The 23,003-nt window shown below is 31.0% G+C and overlaps 1 protein-coding gene across 1 annotated transcript; it reads left to right on the plus strand.

The window, feature by feature from the left end:
• The first annotated feature begins 8,351 nt into the window (after positions 1–8,351).
• On the plus strand, positions 8,352–15,533 carry LOC132756406 (receptor-type tyrosine-protein phosphatase mu-like). Its single transcript, XM_060747476.1, has 10 exons — positions 8,352–8,678; positions 9,272–9,388; positions 10,050–10,137; positions 11,117–11,181; positions 11,586–11,622; positions 12,050–12,156; positions 12,446–12,568; positions 12,983–13,131; positions 13,379–13,514; positions 14,191–15,533. The coding sequence occupies exons 1-10, from the start codon at positions 8,655–8,657 to the stop codon at positions 14,347–14,349; spliced, it is 1,005 nt and encodes a 334-aa protein (XP_060603459.1). The 5' UTR covers positions 8,352–8,654; the 3' UTR covers positions 14,350–15,533.
• Positions 15,534–23,003: the final 7,470 nt, after the last annotated feature.

Consider the following 23,003-nt stretch of genomic DNA (forward strand, 5'->3'; position numbering starts at 1 on the left):
TCATCATCAGAATTTTCATATTCACTAGCTGTAAATTCACCAAGAAAAAAATCTAAATCAATATCCTCAAAGAGAACAAAATCCGATTTTCCATATGCCATATTGCAGTGTATCAGTATGTATAAATTTCATATATGAACATTGCATCTTAAATGTTATCTTTTTATGAAAAAATTGAGTTATAATTTATAATTAAAACTGTCATTCAATAGCATATTTTAAAAGGGCATTATTGTGTGAATTAAGAAAACAATCTATTCAAAAATGAAGATTAAAGCTAAATAAGAACATAATTACAAATATATGTGAAAAATATGTTTTAAACATCAAAGATTATCAAAGGCCATGTTGAAAACAAACATGAATAAAACAAAGGTCAGACATTTTATTTAACCAAAAATTATTACATGTTATAAACATGTTTATAGCAGCTGTACACTTTAATTACATAAATAATAAGTCCCAATACAAAATAATTTCTATGTTTATTGACACATTTGACATAATTATATTCTATAATTAATATAAACCATGTAATTAAAGCTATAATTGAAATTTAATGATTAAGTTATTTCTGAACGTATTTTAATTACAAAACGTAAATTTTCTATCATAATTAAATATGGTAAATTACTTTTCTGTATCTGTTTCATATTTATTAATATTAATATTTTTAAAATTGATCCAATGAAAAAGGTATTTAAGAAACCAACAACCTTCTTTTCCTACTATTTTGATTGCCCACCTCCCAAAATCACCGGAAAATTTATGCACGGAATATATCCGATCAACCCGGCATGTCCCGTGATTACGGCGTTTAAACACGGCGCTTATCGATCGATCGATTCCAATTGGACACCAACATTGGCACTGATAAGAAAGCGCGAGTGACATATCCCGTTATAGTACATCCCAGCATAAACTCGTTTAAAATACATTTCTAGCTACCATATAGATCTATATGGCTACCATATAGATCTATATGATAATCAAAATTTATCGCTAAACGATCTACATGTAGCTGAAGTTGTTAAAAACCTAAAATGATTACGATGTTTTAATAAATGTTTAGAAACGTTTTCATTTTGCGTGCGTTTTAGAGTGCGTATATCGTTAAGCGTATTTCGTTTAGCGTATATCGTTTTGCGTGCGTCTGCGTATTTTGTTTCGTTTTGCGTGCGTATAACGTGCGTTCGTATAGCGTGTAACGTGCGTTCGTATAGCGTGTAACGTGCGTTTTGCGTGTAAACTGACACGTTCACCCTACTGTAAGCATGCTCAATTTGCGCGACGTCAGTCTGCGTTCTATGTGATGCCACTGCAATGCAACGGCGATGTTGCGGCGATGCTTGCAACCTTACAGCGCTGACCTCGACGTTTTGAATTTTCTTTGGACGCAATGAGAACACCGCCCTAGTGTGACAGGGGTTTAGATTATATTAAACAATATCCATTGTATATATCATGATTCACACTGGTCATCTTGCAAAGGATTAACTTCCTTTTTATTGTATTTTCTATATGAAAGTGTAACCTAAGTGCTAAGCATATCGTAATAAAATATATTTCAAACCTGAAAAAAACGTATTTCTAGGAAAATTTTATCGCATCCGTTTATAACCAAAAAAAGAGGTTTAAAACGATTTAGCGTTTTTATCCACCTAACGTGTGAGTGTTGGTTTCTCATTAATTCATCACTCGCGAATTTGTTTAATATCTAAAGTTTGGTCACTAATAATAACAAGCAATCTTTTTTTATTTTCAAAATGAATTATTCCTTACAACATTTATATAAGTAATAAATTGGAGATGTTTTTGTCAATATATATCCTTTCATACCAAAATGCAACTTTTATGCACAAGTTTTACACAAAATGAAAAAAAGAATACAAGAGTAGACAAGGATTTGAAATAAACTGAATAATTAACTAGTTAACAAATTTTGTTAATCTTCACAAAATCAACTAATATTTATTGCTTTACCCTATTTAGCAAAACTGACTGTTGAATATAAAGATGCATTTTGCTGTGTTGGACTTTCTGTAAAAGGTCGCCCCGTACATTTGGGCAAAGATGTTATTTTTTCGATTCTTGAAGATCGTTCAGCACGACATTTTTGTTATGTATGCATGTTATTTGATAATTTTCGTTTCTTCGATTTGGACTTTTTTTAACTTGGGTGGTTCAAGTATTCCTACTTGAATACTGTATAATCATCCTTGGGATATGTTGCCTGCTTTTTAAATTTGTCTTTTGACATACGCTTGTCTGTGATATGCAGGCCTCAGATCCCCATTCAAAATTTCATTTTGTTTATTTTCGCCCATTGTTTTCTCGTTTAGTGCACACGCATTCTTTTAATTGGGGACCATACGCCGCTCTTCATGGAATGGCACTACTGTGTCACGTTGAAGGTTCCATGCTAACCGCCGTATGAACACATCTGCGGATGTCCTAAATTTCACCATTTTCGTGTTTAAATGTAGAATTCTGCTAAAGCCGGTGCTAATGGGGCATGGACGGTAAATTGCACTTTCCAGTACCGTCCATGAATAGGCTCAATCAAACCGAGCATGCAACATTGTCAATTTTGCTGTGTTGGTCTTTCTTTAGGGATTCAGTTTTTCTCTGTTTTTTTTTTTTCAAACATTATTTCAATGCAGTAGTAAATATATAAAAGCATTGAGATAGTTAACGGAACATTAATTCTAAACAGTCTGCATATACGTAAAGGTTTTCAATTTTTCTTCCTTTTATTGGTCATAAAAATTAATCATAATGTTATACTATTGTTTTCTTCTACACTTAAGTAATGCTTGTTAAATTATGTCAAGCCTAACATCTGGACACAATGTTAAGCTCGTACATTTAGTATACATTCGTATATCTTTAATCATCTAACAAAATATAACATGATTCTAAGACAAAATCTTTAACTAATTCGGATAACATTTTAATAGAAAAAAGGACGGTAAGTTAATTCAAATTATAAGTCTGACTCGAATATTTATGATTTACAAGGTCTCAATCATTTAATAAATCATTACAGCTGTGCACGTTATTTGTATGTTGTCTTGTACTTAAAGTCACAGTGTAATTATATTTCCTTCGGTATCATGAACTCCAATATTTGTTTTGTGGTTGAGGATTGGATAGGGCTTACACCAGAGCTAGGGGTGTGTGATGGTGTACCTGTTAATTATATTTATTTAACAGTCCTTATGATAAGAACAAAATGTGTAAAATATGATAAATTAGATCAACATGGAAAGGCGGCGTAAACTGAACGCAAACCTCACACGACCATGCATCTAGAACCAGCGGCAAGGAGCCCCGGAGGATCAAACACAAAAACAGGACATGGCAAAAGGCAGAGCATGGACATGCTAATCATCAAAATGATACATAAGAAGAAATAATTTGTAACCGATTAGGAATATACATAAATTATTGAATAATCAACCCACACAGTCAAAGGGCACTTGGAAAGGGAACAGGAGACCCGGGAAAGTGGGAGGAGTCGGGTAAATTAAAGAAATAAAACTAGGGGCAAAGGGGAAGATCGTTACCGTAGACGAGAAAACAACAAAGGGACAAAAACAAAAATGTCAACAAAAAAGTAAAAGGCTTCTATAAAATTTTAGGTTTGCATAAAGGTTTTAAACCCATGAATAGAATGAAACGGTCAAAGTGTACTCAATGTCACAAAAAAGATAATGTACGACTAATGGTGTGACAACAATGGACGTTCATAATCTGTTTGAGATTGAAACAATGGGAGCGATGTTGGACATTCAACAGGTTTACCACGGTGTCATTTTTCTTCACAGGGAGTCTGTATTTGTTTGAAAGGAAGTAATTTGCTTTAAAGAATACTGACATTGGCTTATTTTTTACTTAGTTAAAAAGGCAAAGCATTATTCCGTTCAATAGAAATAGATTCAAAACATCGTTTATGAAAATCGCTGTTAAAGGACTTATATGTGGTATATAACAATGTACTATATACGAGGGTGTTAAATATATTCGTATTGTCCTCATTTTTAAAATTTAGATGCAATTGTTATTTAAATTGTATCAATTTATAGCGTTGTTATTCTTTTTCAAAACAATGAAAAATCAAATTGATAATTACGCAACTGACAACCATTTTCATAACCATGGTAACGCGACCTAGTCCAAATTTTCGCAACGAACTTATTATTAAGCGTGTGAACATACTATTGTCTTAATAAGATAAACACTTAAAAATTCGGAAAGTAATTAATTATGTTATGACGACGTTACCTTAAACTATGACATCATTTGGAAGTTGAAGTTGCCGTCATGTAATTTGTATGAATTATGAATTATGTTTGCCTAACAAACAAAATATAAGCACAGTCTACGAATGTATTGAACGCCCCTAGTATTTTGAGCGTTACTTTTGTTTTACAAGAAAAGTTGGTTTACAGATAAAATATATGACATGTCGTATTTTCTAGTCTGCAAAAACAAGTAGAATGTTATTCATGTTGCAGCCTAACATTTCTTATATTTTCAGATGCCTAACTGGATATGGACAGTTTTGTTTTTAGTCACGGAATGCACTGGTAGGTAATTTTGCTGTAAATTGTTCTAGTGAAGTGGTAATTTAACCTTTTATCTGAGGATAACAAGCCTGGTGAAGTTTTAAATAAAGGATTATTTGTTTTTTTTATATTTGTTTTTCCTGAACAATATATTGCTTGCCGTGATCTGGAGATGTTTTCGAATTAAGTATTTTAGATGCCCTTAATATGGACACTTGTTTTAGTTTTGGAAAAGATGCATTTACAACTTGTTCGTAGTGTAACTCTATTAGATGGTAAAAATTGTTTATTATCACATGAATAATAAATGCCTTATACTTCCTAAAAACAAAAATAAATAGAAGGAATCCATGTCCAGGGTACGTTTTCCTTAACTTGCAACAGTTGATTACTGACAAGTTCCGTTGTTTTACTGATGGAACTACACTTTTTATTAATCTCATTGCGATAACAAATGCAACAGAAGATAATAATCGGAAATATGATATATTATTTTTACCAAATAAATGAACAAAAACTGTATTGACTCAATGTTAGAGTATTTATCTTGTTAAAACTTATTTCGTTTTAGTATCAGTGCAGTTGCTTTGCCCGGAAGGCTGTAAATGTAAAACAAACGGTTACTGCTACGACTGCAAAACAGGATATTCCATGCAGAATGGGCAGAATGGGACATGTCATCGCTGTACAAAAGGATGTCATGCTTGTTCATCAGCCAATACGTGTGAAGAATGTAATATTGGGTATTATAACATACAAATGACAGTAAGTTTTGTGTAACAATTGCACATTTGGTTGCAAAAATTTGTTCATCAGCTGAATATGTGCTTACAATGTAAAAATGGTATTTCAGACATGATGATTTCATGCTCAAATTGTGCGACGGGTGTAAGAATTGTATTTTCGCTGGATGAATGCTTAACATGTGATGAAGGACTTTAGTAAGTAATGGTACATTTTGTCGGAAATGTCCGGAAGGTTCATTTAGCTCCGGCCCTAGGTGTGCATCTTGTCTAGACACTTGTGCAACTTGTTCAATAATTAATGAATGCAGCACTTGTAAGCGAGGGTTTTTCGGCAAAACATGTCATAAAAAATGCTCCCCCGGATGCAAGGATGACGTTTGTGAAATAAACACGGGGAGATGTATCTGTAAGAAATTTTATATTGGAACTAGTTGTAATTTGTGTTTCCCAGGAAGATTTGGAAATGACTGTAATTCAAATTGTCCTGACGGATGCTTGACTTGTAATTTTAATGGCAGTTGCACTTTGTGGAATACTGGATATTTTGGAATGAAAGGCAACTGCTCTCGTGGTTGCCTTGATAACAAATGTGACAAATGGACGGGCCGATGCTTACAATGTAAGCCATTTTACAAATGGCCATGCACAACTTGTCAAGACGGAAAATACGGCAAGAACTGCGACTTTGATTGTCCGGATAATTGTATTTCATGCTCATCAGAAACTAACTGCACGAAATGCAAAGATGGATATCATGGTAATATTTGTAAACCAAAATGTCCAAATGGAAATTGTTCTAACATTTGCAGTCCTGGTTATTATGACCCTGGTTGTAAAATGAATTGTTTGAAAAACTGCAAACTTTGCACTTCAGAAGTGGAATGCCAGTCTTGTAACGATGGACTTTGGGGTCGAAAATGTGAATATAATTGTTCAGAAAATTGTTTGAATAAACTTTGTTATATGAATCAATCATGTTTTTCGTGTATTTCCGGATTTCATGGAAAATACTGTAACATTACATGTCCTCAAAACTGTTTAGATTTCATGTAATATGGTAGGTAATTGCAAAACTGTAAATTGGATATTATGCAAAACTTTGCTCTAAGAAATGTCCAAAGTATTGTAAAAGACAATTATTGCTTAATGAAATGGAAACTGTGCAAAATGTTCTAGTGGGTTTTATGGCCCTCAATGTATCAAAATGTGTTCCTCACAGTGTTTGGAATGTTTGAATGGAACCATCTGTGATTCATGCAAGGTTGGTTTCTTTGGTGATACATGTAGCGAGCGATGTGGTTACTGTAAGGATAACACATCTTGTAACGTAAGAACTGGTAACTGTGAACAGTGCAGAGACCAAATGTATGGAAGTAAGTGTGAGTTTCATAAATGCCTATCGAATTGCCTATATGATTCATGCAATGCAACGAGTGGTGTGTGCGACTTTGGATGCAAACCTGGTTATTGGGGTAACTTTTGTAATAATACATGTTCGAGTAAATGCTTGAATGGCACATGCAATAAGGAGAATGGAACTTGCAAGTACGGTGTTTTGATTTTTTCTGTTTTACATGTGTTTTTTGGTCCAAAAATTGTAATGGGTAAGTCAGGGCGTGTAATGGTTGTTCAAATATGCTTTTTATTTGCCATTAACAAGAACTTTTTTAAGAAAAATTTTGCGATTCTTAAAAAGATGAATAAAGATGCAAACAGGGATACGTAGGAAACAAATGCGACAGTCCGTTTAGCAGAAATTGCTGTAATTAACCATGTGAGAGAGTAACAGACTTATTTGATTCCTGTTAGACTTAGCATATTGTATCCAAAACGGTTAACAGGTTTTCAGACATTTTAGATGAAATTCTGATATCTGTACCTAGAAGAGAAATAATAATATGATTTGTAAGTAGTGTTTTCTTTGATACAATTACATACTAGAAAGAAGATTTGTGGTTAATATATATCATCTGTATGAGTTAATTTAAAGGTTTATCTTTTTTTTTGTTATTTTTACAGATCATGAAGACGGATTTTCAACTAGCTATTAAACCTATAATAAAGTTTTTTGATGATTGTTATGCTTCTTATTTCTGATAATAATGGGGCTGGCTTGATATGGATATTTGTTCGTAAAAGTATAAGTTACATAATTATTGTTATCCTGAAAAATATACATTACATATGCCTCTTAAAAAGTGATTGAATCCTAGTTAATGATGAGGGAGATACAAAACCGTTTTCTTGCGTTAAATTGTTTAATACATAAAGTGTTCTTGGTTGTTCGTTACATCTAATTGGGCATTTTGCTTCGTTTTGAACTATTTATGTATGTTTTCTACACATTTTGTATTTTTATATTATATCACAAATCTGAAAAAAATGAGTAGATAGATAAATAGGAAAATAGCTCATAAGTATTTAATGTTTATTTTGCAATTTAAATTGTTGTTTCAGATATATACATCAGAAAAATCGTATAACCAGGAGTTTAGGAGAGTCCGTAACTTATAGACAAGTGCGAATAGCAGAGGAAATGATTATTAGTGAACGTATAGTATTACTAAACAAATTAAATTGCAAAAATAAAAATAAATAATAAAAAATATCTCGGACAAGAACAAAATGCAACAGAAAGCAAATGGTTCAAAGTTCTTAATTTAACATCCCGATGTAAATAAGGCTTTTACATGCGCTAAAATAACCATTGTAGAATCTGTCATTTGTTTTGTACCATTCAAGAATCTTAACTATAATTCAAGAATCTTAACTATAATTCCTACAAAATGCTTACATCAATTCGTCGAGTGATATTGAACTCTTAATATAGAAAATACATAACGAATGTAATATTAGGTTATATGACCTAACAGGAAATTGGGTCGTATCAAAACTAATTATTATTGAAAAAATACTATAAGATAAATAATATGTTTGGATGGTAAATGTATAGTTAAAAAAGAGGAGGTAAATTGCATGAACGAAATGTTATATATTCAAGAGAGTAGAGGAGGTCGACGGACTTACTTATCACTAGCAACAAAATTGAGTGTAATTGCGATTTCTTCTTCATGAAAGAAACAATAGAAAATGTTCGTAAACATGACATGGTTACGTTAAATTTAATTTAATTTCATGTTTCACCGTTTGTTTTGTTGATTCAGACGAGACCAACCGAAGAGAACTAAGCAGCCCGCAAAGGCACGTGTATGCAAACTTAGTTGAAATTGGGGATGTAGCAATAAATGCCGGTGATTTACCTTCACGGGGAACTGGTAACGGTGCCGAATATGCATTTATTGAGGAAAAACAACTTATTGATTACACAGAAGATGATATGAATGAGGCTAATAATGAAACGGTATTAGATTTGGATAAGAAAATTATACTAAGAGCGTTGAAAGCATCTTGGAAAAATATAAAACCATTCTGAACCGACAATCATATTAATGTTAATCCACATTTTGCGTTTCCTGAGTATAATTAGGATATAACATAAGCAGGTCATTAAATATTGATCAGGTACAATATGGGGTTAAATTGCACTCCTCCTTATCTTGGACTCGCCTGACAGGTCGTGCAATAATGTTTCACCAGCTGTGAACTCATCCAAATATATTCCAACATTGTACAGTTCATTGTCAAATAGCCTATAAATATTGTTTGATATCAAATTCCTTCATACAAGCATATTTTAATACGATTATCTCCATTGTTATATAAAATTGAATAATTTGTTCCATTTAGTTCTGTTACAGCATGGGGTATTGAAATATTGTGTTGATTTTGGTATTTCTTTTTCTGTTATTCTTACATAATTCTTTGTTTAAATTTTGGTAATAAAACAAAAACAAATAACTCGTTAGTAAACATAGATGATTTTAAATGCGATATTGATTGCCAAGAATGTGTTGATACTTGTTAAAATATAATCTTGTGATTTATAAAATTTAGGCTAACGACTTTTTATACGCCAATGCAGAAGACTATTTGAGAAGAAGAGTCCCAGTTAATCAACTCAAAGAATTCATTAAGAGCAAAACAGATATTGAGTACATAGAAGAATTTATGGTAAAGTTGTAAAATAGCTTTATCTTATGTTTATTTCTCATATCTTTAGGCATATAGTGCTTTAGAATCATTATTTTTGTTTTGAATGTATTAAGGGGCATTTATGAACTAAATGCGTGTACCATTATTTGAGTTTAGCTAAGAAAGAAAATAAATTTATTTTTTAAAACTTTTTATTTTTTGAAATGCATGGAACACATTATAAACATTTTTTTTATTTTAAGAAAGTTAACGTAATACAAAATGCCAATACATATTTTTTTTTGTTCATATCCATAGTCAATTTTCATTGACATGCAAAAGAGTGTTAAGTTTCATTTTAATGGAAAATATTATTATTATCATTGCTGCACAGCAAAATAAATGAATGGATTTCAGTAGCACAAAGAGGAAGTTAAATGATGATTGTAAGATACCACACTTCCTTTCGCGTGTCCTTTGCTTTAAAACAGGAACAGAAAAAGCAGGAAATGTATTGTTTTAGACAATGCTGACTCTCTATTATTATTAACACATCTTTGACTAAGCTATATATTGAATAACATTTATTTCCCGCTATCTTTTAACGTCATTCTGAATACCAGTTGAGTCAGACATAGTTTCATACCGTTTGAAGTACAGAAATATTTATATATCAAAATAGTTACATTTGTACTTTCAGAGTTTACCGCATGGACTCATTAAACAGTTCCATGACTCACAGAAGGCAGAAAACGTATTGAAAAATCGATATAAAGATATTTACCCTTGTAAGTTAACATACAAATATATCAAATTAAGACAATCTGAAATTACAATATTGAGCCAGCTATGTGTTATAGAAGTTTTAATTCATAATAATTAATGTTGTTTGCCTTATTAGCGGATTTTTTTACATTATCAAAGTAGTTTACATTTTGTTTAAATGCATACAAATGATAAACTTAGTGGAGGTGTTGTAACCTTTCTTTCACGTCCTGTTTTTTGTCCTATTCTAAAAGAAACAAAGCATTAGAATAATTCATTTTGCTTTCATATTGGTTAAAATTCATTATATCATTGATCAAATTATGGTAAATGTGTAAATCTTCTTTAATCTCAATATATTTTCGATGAAATGTGTCTAAGTAACAAAGTCCTTTATTTTTAAGACTTATGCCGATATTTATTACATTGAACTTAAGTTCTTACTATATAGAACGACTTTACTTTCAGATGCTTGTATGAAAAAAAATATATATATATGAAAAACAATCCAATGTGTGGTTAATTTCATATAGTATTTTTGTCTTCCAAAAAATCTTTTCTAATTTTACGGATAATATCACTTATTTTGTAAAGACAAAACTTGTCCGTTGTCTTTGCTTCGTCAAATCTCTTTTATTTCTATGATTTGTATGTCAATTTTTTAAACAGTCTTCATTTAATATCGTCTGTAAATCAACGTAAATGGCCTCTCAGTTAAAACTTATCAGGACTTAGCACTTTATCCGCTAGTGACTGATTACTAATTCCACATGATATCTAAACTAGTATATGACCATTTGTAAACATGCCAGAAAACAGTTGTCACATAGAAATAGTACACGCAATCACATGATACTAATATTATGCTTTCCCTTTTGACGTGCGGGAAAAAGGCTTGCTCGCATAATATTTGCACAAGCTAAACCGCACTATGCAGTTTTCATGGAATCAGGCAGCAGAGACATGTGATTAAATACCGCTTTGTATGATCATTTGTTTCAGATGACAACAAAAGAGTTATTCTTAACGACAGAGAATCAGACTACATCAATGCCAGCTATATAGACGTAAGTCAGGCCGTTTAAAACATATTTTCGTTTAAACATTCCACTTTTTTTATATAAATATGCAACTCGATATAAAAATTAATTACATATGATGCGAATCCGTATAATTTGCTGTCTTATCTCAAAGCTCTAGGTCGTTAAACTAACGACTTAATGCGTTTTTGTTTTGAGAAGTTGTACTTATATTAATTTGGTAAAGGAATAATTTATTCATACTTCATACCTATACGGACTTTTTATGCCGTGAGGAATTCTATAATCACCAGTAAGAAAGTTTGATTTCTCGACATTATATATAAAATTATAGGGTTTAACCATCCGATCAATTACGTCAAGTATATTTATATGGAGTCAACTCCATTCTTTGTGTTATATGTATTATTGAAGCTGTATTTTAACTCTAGGGTTATAAAAGACAGAAGGTTTACATAGCATCTTTAGGTATGTATTTTACAATCCCTTTAAACCATTATTGAAAGTCCTATAAGAAAACTCTAGAGTAAAATTACGATAATTTGAAACCTTACTCTGCTCAATGTGTTATTAGTCTTGCCCTGCTTTAGATTTTGGAACATTTCACTCTAATTTATCTGGCTTTTAAAAAAGTAGAAAAATGTACTGCCAACAGTTTATAGCCTTGACATACTGTCCGATCCAGTTATACTTATTTTTGAGATTATCAACCTTGAAATAATCTAAGTAGTGTACATAAACCATAAACAGTTTTGTAACAAAAGTTGGAAATTCGAGTATATTCCAGTGTTGCATATTAACGTAGTATCTTATTAAAGTGGTCATTAATTACATAATGTAACAGCACATAATGTATCGAGAATGATTTCAATTCTGTAACATAAATAATTTACAGGACCAACAGTGAAGCAAATGGGAGCTGATTTTGGAGTATTCTGGAACATGGTTTGGCAAGAAAGTGTTTGTAAAATAGTCATGCTGACAAATCTGGAAGAACTGGGGGTAAGTTATAACACTTTTCCGAACCCTTAAGTTGTTGGTTTGATTTATTTGCACATTGTAAATGATTGTAATTTACACAACAGAACAAGGATTAATTTACATTATAATTTTAGATCATTTTAACAGAAAAGCGTGCATATTTTTTTCATTTATGTTTGCAGCATGTTATATTTATATAAATGTAGTAATTTGTATAAACATTTAATTACATGAATTTAAATTAACACTATGAGCATTCTTGCGCTGTAATGTTGAAGTGATTTAATTGACTTATTTCTATAAAACATAGGTTCAGAAATGTGACAAATACTGGCCGGATAAAGATAAATGCATCATGTATGAAGACGTGAAAGTAACATGCCAGTCTGAGGAGATATATCCTTGTTTCACAGTCAGGATTTTCTCTGTCGAGGTAAATTTATAAGATTCTCAGTCGGCTTAATTCAAAAACGAAACAATACAATTAAATACTTAAAATAGTAAAGAAAACATGGACAATGTAGGTCACTCGAGACAAAACAAACAAGATAAAAATATGAAAACTGTACATTCAGTTTTATTTAATCTGTTCATAAGACATCATGCAAAGTGCAAAATTTCTCACAGATGTTTTTCAAGTATGCTTTTTTAACAAATGCTGAAACATCTAACGCATTGTATACAGAATGGTCATATCACAGTAGTTGGTGAAATTGTCTTTATTTGAAAGCAAGGTACGAGTTACATTAGCAAAATATAAGAAAAAAAACCTGAAAGAAAATACAAATAGACAGGAGATTATTGAATGTAATTAGATGTTGGAAATGCATGGCTTAATTCCTTACAGAAAACTGAAAAGAGAATACTGTATCAGATGCATTTCACAGCCTGGCCAGACAAGAGTACACCGCGGGATGTCCATGGCATGATCGAGTTTTGGGAGAAATTGACAAGAATACCTAGATTTGAGCTTGGGCCTATACTTGTCCACTGCAGGTATCAGTTCCTATTCTGTGTCATATCAAAACTGGTATATAATAAATAAATAAAATATATTATCTTGCATTGAATATGGTTGGGAACACATTTTAACCTGTTTTACATTTTTACATTTGAACCACAATAATAAAGATATTGTAAAATATGTACTATACTTATTTGTGTTTTTAAGAAACTTTAGGACACTCCGAATACGTGTATACCGGTTAAGAAATGATTGTCACTCATGTACTATTTTTTGTAGTGCTGGTGTGGGACGAACAGGAACATTTCTTGCATTAGATATATTAGCCAATGAGGGAGTTGCTGAGGGTACCGTGGACATATTTGCATGTGTCAGAAACTTAAGAGAAGATCGAGTTAATTTAGTACAAACAGTGGTAGGTTGTCATTTCACTATCCAGAAACAAAAAGAAATAATATTTTAATTTAGACAACGCCAATGTACATGTGTTCGTACAATTTTTCATTAAAACACGAAAAGTTGTTAGTCCTCTACTAATTGCAAGCTAAACCACTAAACTCATTGATGTAATAACTTAATAACAACCTTTTTTGTATGGTTTGCTTCATCGTTTAATGCAATGTGTGAGTCTACTTTTGCATTAAAATTTACGAAACGAAAACTTTCGTTTAGATGTAAACATTCAACATTTCTGTCTTTTTTATGGATTTTTTTTTATTTAAAATTGAAACTACAGTGTATAGCTCAGTAGTAAGAAATCCAAGACAAAAAAAACATTATAGCCTAAATAGTATATAACATCTGATATACATTATGAGTATTTTAATTATTTTTTCTTCATGGTTTATAAATAAGATTGCTGGCAGAGATATCTGTTAGTTTATATTGTAACAATCTGTTTGGTAATGTAAACGTTATAACCATTTTAGGAGTATTCAAGAGCATACAAGACAAAAATACATTATCGTACTAGTATTTTACATCTGGTTTGCATTACGAATATCATTTTTTATGATTTTACAATAAAGTCTCCTGCCTAAAATGTATGTGTGTTAATCTCTTTTATAATGTAAACGTTTAAAACATTTAAGGAGCAATACAAATTCCTTCACGAGGCTTTGGTGCATCTTCTATCTTCTGACACATCAGTAAAGACGCTTCTTGCAAGTGATGGGGCAGTTCAGCACAATACTCAAGAGTGTACATTGGCTGTTGAAGATATACATGAAATGGTTAAGGGGTGTAAATAACATCCAAATAGTTATGTTTAACTATTGACACTAATTCGCTGTGAGATAATAGTCTGTATATAAGAAGCAAAATATTACATTATTTTGAGAATGGACAATCAAATAGCATATATAGAATATCAGTTATTAACTTCGTCTACTTTAAACTTGTTTCTTTATTTCTATCATTTTGATCAATATATTTGTTATTGTTATTTGTTATTGCAGGATATTCTTTAGAGATGTTGAGTAAATTTAGCGGGTAAGATAAATATGATATTATGATCGGATTCATGAATATTGTAAAGTAGAAATGAATTTTTGATTTTGTTTGTCGTGAATTTCATTATGTAATCTATATTCTAACCATATCAAATTTGAAATTATAATTTGCTTTTCGTATCAAAATTAATAAGTTCCTACAAGGTGTGAATAAATCTAAGAATCTATTATGCTCAAATGCTTTAAGACCAAATAAATGTGACCAGTAATAGAGAATGCAGCTTTCAAAACATAATTCCTGCATTCTCCTTTTCAAAATAGACATATTAGGCAAGAATTTCCTAGATAACAATACAATTACCCTTTAAAAGAATTTTAATCTTTAAAAAAGATTGAATGATTTTATCTGCCGGACATGTCAACATTTGCTTCTTGTAAATTGCTTCACAATTGTAAATAGAATGCTTGTGTTCTTTAGTCTAGTAAAAACAAGTTATTTTTACATAGAATACTATCTTTTACGACATTTGCAGATACTTGAATTACTTTCATTACGTCACAACATGATTATTTGTTATTATCTTATTTTATCTTTAAGTTTCTTATGATCATACTTGTTTTGTCTTTTTATTTCAAACCATATTAGATGACTCAGTACATGCTTTGTTTGTTTGTTTGTTTGATTTGGGTTTTACATCTCACCGACACATTATTGGTCATTTGACGACGTTCCATCTTTACTGTGGAGGAAGACCTCAGGTGCCCATCCGTGCATTTTTTCAGGCATGAGCGGGCAAAGTAGTAGAACCGCCGACGTTCCGTAAGCTAGCTGGATAGCTTCCTCACATGAAAAGATCCAAAGTCCCTGTCGGGATTCGAACCTACAGCGTTGAGGGGCAAGTGGTTTGATGTAAACGACCTAAACTACATGCTTTGTAAATTTGCAAAAATAATAACTCTATCGCTTTGAAATAAACTAACCAATAACCAAGTTTGCTGATTTTACTCTTATAATCCACATTAGCCATTCTAAATCAGTTATTTTGTTTTTATTCGGTTGAGTCTCGTATGATTTTGAATAAAACGCATGATTTACTGCGGAATGACACGTTTTATTTCGCGAGTCGTCAGAAAAAAAAACACAAGTACATTAAAACATTCACATATGTACACTGCAAAACCAATTTCTTGTGTTGTGTCAAAGCATTTTTATTTACATATTTTTCAAATGAAAAAAAAGTGTTTTCTGAATAACATATACAACTAATGGCCTGTGCAACTGTTTCTAGATAACCGAGGTTTAATATCGCGGAACCAGGCTAAAATTAAATCATGCGTAAACACGTTGTCTCCACCTAAAGATGATTTGTTTTACATTTTGACAAAAAACATCGGTGTCAGAGCTGTTGCATTGCTTGTAATAAAACATCTGAATATTTAATCTATCCATTTGTTCACTTTTAGAAACTAGGAAGCACGTTTGTTTTGGCGTAATTTAAATGTATATATCTTTTAAAATTTTGTCCTTTTGCTTTTGAGATGATTTGGATAGTGCTAAACGAGGTCTTCTGTATGACTATTTTGGTAAGATATTGTAATTTGTCTGATGCCTTTAATGTGTTACGAACTATGTTTATTCTTGAATTTGATATTTTGTTATCATTTGTTTATTAAAACGTTATCTTTCGTTTCATCGGGCTTCCAAGGCATTAGGATAAACGATTACGAATGTGTCAGCACTGAAACACATGGTTTCGGATTCCTGGCACAATACGACATTTACTTAAGCGTACCCGTCCTGTCAGAGTATTCCAGTACGGGGGTAATGGAATTTTCGTGTCGTAACTCTTTCCTATAAATTTCAAAAACTGCTCATATTATATCTGGGTAGTATTTTATTCGCTTTTTCTTAAGGTATGCAGCACACAACTTACCATTTCTTTGCAGCCAAGTTTATGCGTATGTTAAACCTCGCTTGTTTACTCTTGTTAGTATTGGTAAAAATTGTAAGGCCTGTTACAAATGTAAATCAAGTTAAAAACATAAACGTATGTAATTGAGTACAAATGAAAATAAAAGCCGAACATTTTTTACTTTATGTGTTTTAATCATTGGTTCTGATTATAGTTTAAATTAAATAACATATATCAAATACTCCGTTAACAATTTCCATACTTTTAAAAATATAATTTGTATCTTAAACTATGTATGCACTCAAAATGATGTAAGCATTAATGATTTCTAGGTAGATAATAATATTGCAAATTGTGATACATTTTCCTTATGTCTGGTATAACCAATTTTATTTCCAAGACAATAAATTAACAAATATTGTTAAATTTCAATTATAAACAGAATTATATTTTATACACATTTTATTTGGTAATGACAAAGATTTTAATAAGCAAAATGTTTCTACCAGTATAATCCCTTTGTTTTTATAAATTTCATAGGACATGTACACTTTGTTTTTATATCACATACCCGTGCCGATTTTGCGTCTCCGTAAAAAAGGTATTGCACGGCTGTTAATATATTTTGACGTGACATCATTTGCTTTATACAAACTTAATGTAAATACCCGCAAATATAAGCGTAACGAAAGATATTTTTTTTGTACTTTAAACATTATTTTTGGTATGTGATAATAGGATATCATATCGGTGTAGTCATTACTGATTTTATTGAAGTCGTTGAATAAAATAATATTGTGCTTACCAAATGCTCGTATAATATGATTTCATTCAATTAAGTATTGAGCCTTCACTATTCAACCCGTTCAAAAATTCAATACTGAAACTACACTAATTAAATAACCTCTATATATCTGTCGAAAATAATTGCTTTAATATGATAAATTGATTATGTGACCTTAACACACTTATAACATTAAAAACAAACAAGTTCTGAAATAAAAATAGATCCATTCTATGTCAATTATCGTGGCAATAAGAAAAACACAATGATAAAGTGATGACTTTCATTAAAAGGAACAAAAGTGCATTTTCCACTCTGGTGCTTTCAACATAATTATACACCTGTGTAAATGACAAGGACTAAAGGTGATTTGTAACTAAATGTGAAAAGAAAATACCGAAACGTCTTTGTTCCTTACATAACAAAGGAGTCAAAATAACATGAAAATCATTAGATAATAAACCTTATGTTGTCGATATGACAATTCCGATTAAATATGCATTTAAAGAATTTTCCTACAACCGCAAATTAAAAAGGAAATAGAACGATGACTTTTAACACAAAATGTAAATTATCCAACATATTCAAATTAAGTGAAGAAAAAATTAAAGGAATATGGCATATCTAATACTACAATTAAAAAAATGTGAATAAATAATTATGATCAAGAAAGCTGTCCAGTAAATTAAATATTGTCCAAGTTAAGAATTATTCTTGAATATATTACAAAGATAATCGTCCGTCCAAATGCACATATTTATGAAGTTGACATGGCAAACATAGTATTTTTAAGGTTATAATGATGAAAAAAAGATTCAAAAACCAACACAGTTTATCAAAACATGTTCCGCCTTAATTTGCTTCATCAGCTGATATGAGTAATAACAAATGAGAGTTTTATTTAACTATCACACCTGCAGCTGGATAAAATGAATTTGCCTTTGCATTTTTTAAAAAGTATTTCCTTTTTATCATTTTTATATAATTTTATACTATCAAAAGACGTTCATTTTAATATTTCTTATTGACAGAGATTGCATGTTTAGCTTTAAAAAGAACGAAGAAGTTGTATACATTATAAACAATAGGATTGTCTTCAATTTAACGACCGTTCACTATAAATAGAGAAATGTAAGTTCATTTAAAAATATAAATCAGAAACACACAATCTTAGAAATATCACTGTAACATAATAAAGAACAAATATTATTCCATTATGAATGTGGTTTCCTTCAGAAAAAAAATAAGTTTGTTGGTTTATCTATTTCAATAGAAATACAGAGAAAAACAATAATTGAAATTTATTATATATTAACGAATAAAATATTTAGAAATATTGACGAAATATTTATGTTCATTTTCCGTATTTTCAGTGTAAAAATAACATCTTTTCAATGCAGGTAAACATATTTTCCGTTTTTTTTGCTGATGCCCTGCTGGACTACTTTCTTCTAAATTCAACCAATATACGAAATTTACAGCCACTTACGAATTTTATTTTTCATATCACTCCATTAAAATAAATCCTGTATTTATTGAAAAAAAAAAACTTGACTATCCTCAATATCATCTACATATTCATCAACTGATACTAAAATAAATCAATCGATGTAACAGGTCCCAGCAGGTTCAGAATTCTCTTGGTGTTATGTAGTCCGGATTCGGACAGGGAGATGGTCTCATTCTAGCTCGAGGAATGTTAAATTGTCCATCACCCTACAATAAAAACAACAGTTGAATTTCAAAACATTTTCTAATAATCAAATTCGTTGAATTTATATCCCAGCCAAGTACTGGTAATTTCTAACACAACAAATGCTTTATATATATATATATTTATCATGGCTTAAACAGAAATATTCTTTGTACATTATAAATATTCAAGGCAATAACAGAGCATTAATTAACTCGGTGTTAAATAGTTATATCTGGACATGGCAATAAGATGTAAATTGCCTTTTTGTTTCTATGTTTCCCATAAAGTTTTGTTTTCAATACAGCAGTTGCAAAGAAATAGCAATATTGCTCTTTATGCATACTGCATAACTTATCAAGGCCCATAACTCTGAGTTAAAGTGTCTGACCGATACATGTCCTTTAAAGAAATAATCGCGTTTTTAGATGTCTTTTTTGTGGTCAACATCCATGGATGCTGCCTTTATTATCCACTGCCGATAGAACCGGGAGGAAGATATTGTTTTGGCGTTGTCCGTCCTGCCGTACGTCCGTCCGTCTGACGATATGCACATCTCCTGTTGCTATTGAAGTTCCCAATAAAGTTTCGTTGAATTCCAGCCAATAGTTGCACAGAAGTAGCACGGAAACAATTATTGTGCTCTATATGCATTCCGCATAACTATTCAAGGACAATAACTCTGGGTTTAAGTGTTTGACCGGAACAGGGCAAGGAAATGCGCATCTCCTCTAGCCATTGAAGGTTCCCATAAAGCTTCGTTGAATTCCAGCCAGTAGTTGCAGAGAAATAGCGCGGAAACGATTATTGTTATTTATGCATACTGCAACTAAGTTAAAGTCTGACTGGAACAAGCCGATGATATGCTCAACTCCTCTTGATATTGATGATTCCCATAATTTAAAAGTTTGAATGAATTCCAGCCAATAGTTGCAGAGAACTAGCGCAGAAACGAAATTAGGACGGACGGATGGATGGACGGACGAACGTTCCAACATTTTGTGTTTAGGGGCTATTTTCTTTGTTATTTTCTTTGTTTTCCCAAGGGCTACTAGCCCATAAACCCTTTGATCACGGAATGAACCTATTGTTCTCTTTTGTTCTCTTTACTGTTATATAGCCCCTAAACCCAAAATGTTTGCTCGGACTTACGGACGGCAGGACGGACGGACAACGCCAAAACAATATCTTCCTCCCGATTCCATCGGCAGGGGATAATAAAGACAGCATCCATGGATGTTGACCACAACAAAGACATCTAAAAACGCGATTATTTCTTTAAAGGACATTATAAAACTATTAACTTATCTTTTCAAGAGACATTAAAGAGCATGAATTGTAACGTTTGTAATTTTAAAAAATGAATGTAAATTATGAAACATTTGAATTTTCAAACCATATTATAATAAAGACAGCATCCGTGGATTTTAGCTACTTTAAAGGCTTCATAAACGCTGTTATTTCTATATCTTTTTAAGGGACATTGCATAACTGAAAATTTAAAATGTATAATTTAAAAGAAAAATGTAAAAAGTATGAAACGCATATTGGTCGACTTAGTGCAATAACAAAATAAGTCCTTGCAAATGTAATAGCAGTTAATCAGTTTTTAAGATGACGTTTTGATGATTAATAAACAAAATAAACAGAAAGCGTAAAAACGTATACGTATGAAAATATTTTTGTCATATTCGTGCAGCTTTAGTATTGAAGTTTTACTTCATATACCTGTATAATTTGATATTTATTAGTTTTTTTACATTTTATGTTTCATGAGACTGAATTGAAAGGCACACTTGATTGCTATGTAAATGTATGATCTTACTTTAGAGTCACTTCCAGACGACATGGTGAATCTTGAAGCTATTGATTTTAAGGACATATACATATTAGACTTGTTATCGGTCTTATCTTCAATGTCTGCCACTATGAAAAAACAGGTTTGGTATATGAACATTAACAAAAGAGGAAAACACTTATGTAAAAAGATGAAAATCTATCAACAATATCGTTAAAATGTTAATCTTTCCATTTCGATCTATCAATCTATAAAGTCTATAGTATACATTAAATATGTAAACAGGTAAGCGCTTCCCTCTATGAGTGGTGCTTACCTTTATGATCTTAAGTTCCTTTGTAATACAAAATAACTTCAATACATGTCATTTAATCATCATTACCCTAATCCAAGTATAGTATATATATATATATATATATATCTCAACAAATTATCAATACATGTCATGTAGCACACGTACCCAACACTTACAAGTATAAAGCATATAGAACGATGACAAACTTCCATTTCATAATAGCTATCTAATAATAAATATAAAATCACAATAGAAGTAGCTCTATCAAGAACTGTTTTATCACATAATGAAAGTTATGTTGAAATATAAATAAAACAACATATCACATTTATCAGTCGGTGATTATCACTTCTTTTAATTTAATTTTTTTTTCAAAATTGTTGTTGTACTGTTTGATGTCACGCCGACAAATGTTTGTCATATAGTAAAATGTTAAATTTGTGAAAAATAAATTACTTCAAAAAGATAACAGCAGCCGTGCCGTGTATATTAATTATAGAAACGTCTCACTTTTCCAATGAACATTGACGTTACAAATGTGCAATATTGCAAGACTGAAATACAAGTTGTTCTTAATAAAAACCAAAATGAAATCCGTCTTACCAGTCTGCCAATTTAACACATTGTACACATTTTGCTGCTGTTTGTTTACATTTTCAAGCTTCTTCCAAAGTCTGGAGTAGCTGTCAGTCTAAAACATTACGCCTGAATTTTTAGACTAAATAAAAACGCTAGACAACGACCAAAATATAATTTCAAAAACCTATGTGTGAAAATATGTATTTTTAATGGAAAAAAATAAAACTAAATAAGATAGATTCTTTATTGAAAAAAAAAATATTTAAAATAAAAAAACAGAAAATTTAGCAATTTTTTTTCTCTGGAGATAAAAGCTTGTCTGAAACAACAAAAAAACAACAAAAGAACCCAAACATACTCTTGATTATAGATAAAGAAATTTCGATAAGCAATTAACAGTTAACATACTCTTTTTGCATCCTAAGTTCATCTTTTTTCTTTTGATTTCGCTGTCTAAGACATCTGATCATAATGATGGTTACCAATAACAGAATGAAGAACCCACATGCAACACCGATTATCATCGCTAGGTTAACTGTAAATGACATAATTATCGCCTTTATTTTTATACATAAAAGCCTTTTTATACATTTAATGGCTTATTATCTTTGACCAAACTCACAATTTCATCCATATTCATCTTTCAAATAAGACCTAATTATAACGCTTATATTTAATTCAAATTTGACTAATGATTATGGACTTTTTTACAAATTTGCTTGTACTAATATTCTATTATTTTCTCCGATTGAAATCATTATCTATACTCTTACTCAACACGAATCAACAATACATCTTTCCTAAATGATATCTCCCCAATACCATTGTAATGATACACGTCTGATATAAAAAAAAATCTGAAAAATAATACATATTTGTCGTAATCAAATCCCCTTTGTTATAGAACGCGTCTAATAAAATTCATTATACAGTGCACACTACTTGATTACGTGAAACAGGGTAATCTATTCGTGCTTTAAATACAGTTGGGTTGATTCCAGTTACTTCCCTTGCATTATTAGTTTTAATTGTATTTTTAACCAATTAGATGATCGCTTTGAATTTCGCTCCAAATGTGTTTAGTTTGATGATTTTTGCGGGAGTTGAAAAGTATTTTCAATAGAGTATAATTGTGCTTATGATTTGTTTTATGTGTTTTAAGGATTTGGAATAAGTATTATGGTATATTCTAAAGTTTATTGTTGGGCAATAACTTCTGTATTTCTGTAAACAGCGTATATTTTTTTGAGAAGTAAATTCATGATTTTCATGTATTTAGAATTGAGTAAAGAATTGAGATGGTTCAGAAATAGCATTCCTTTTTAACTTCACTTAACTCTTTCTCTCATGCACATTGTTCTTAATAATATGTATTCTTTATTTGATAATTT

The sequence above is a fragment of the Ruditapes philippinarum genome, unplaced genomic scaffold (assembly GCF_026571515.1).
Source record: "Ruditapes philippinarum isolate M1 unplaced genomic scaffold, ASM2657151v2 ctg277_1_1_1_1, whole genome shotgun sequence".
Lineage (NCBI taxonomy): Eukaryota > Metazoa > Mollusca > Bivalvia > Venerida > Veneridae > Ruditapes > Ruditapes philippinarum.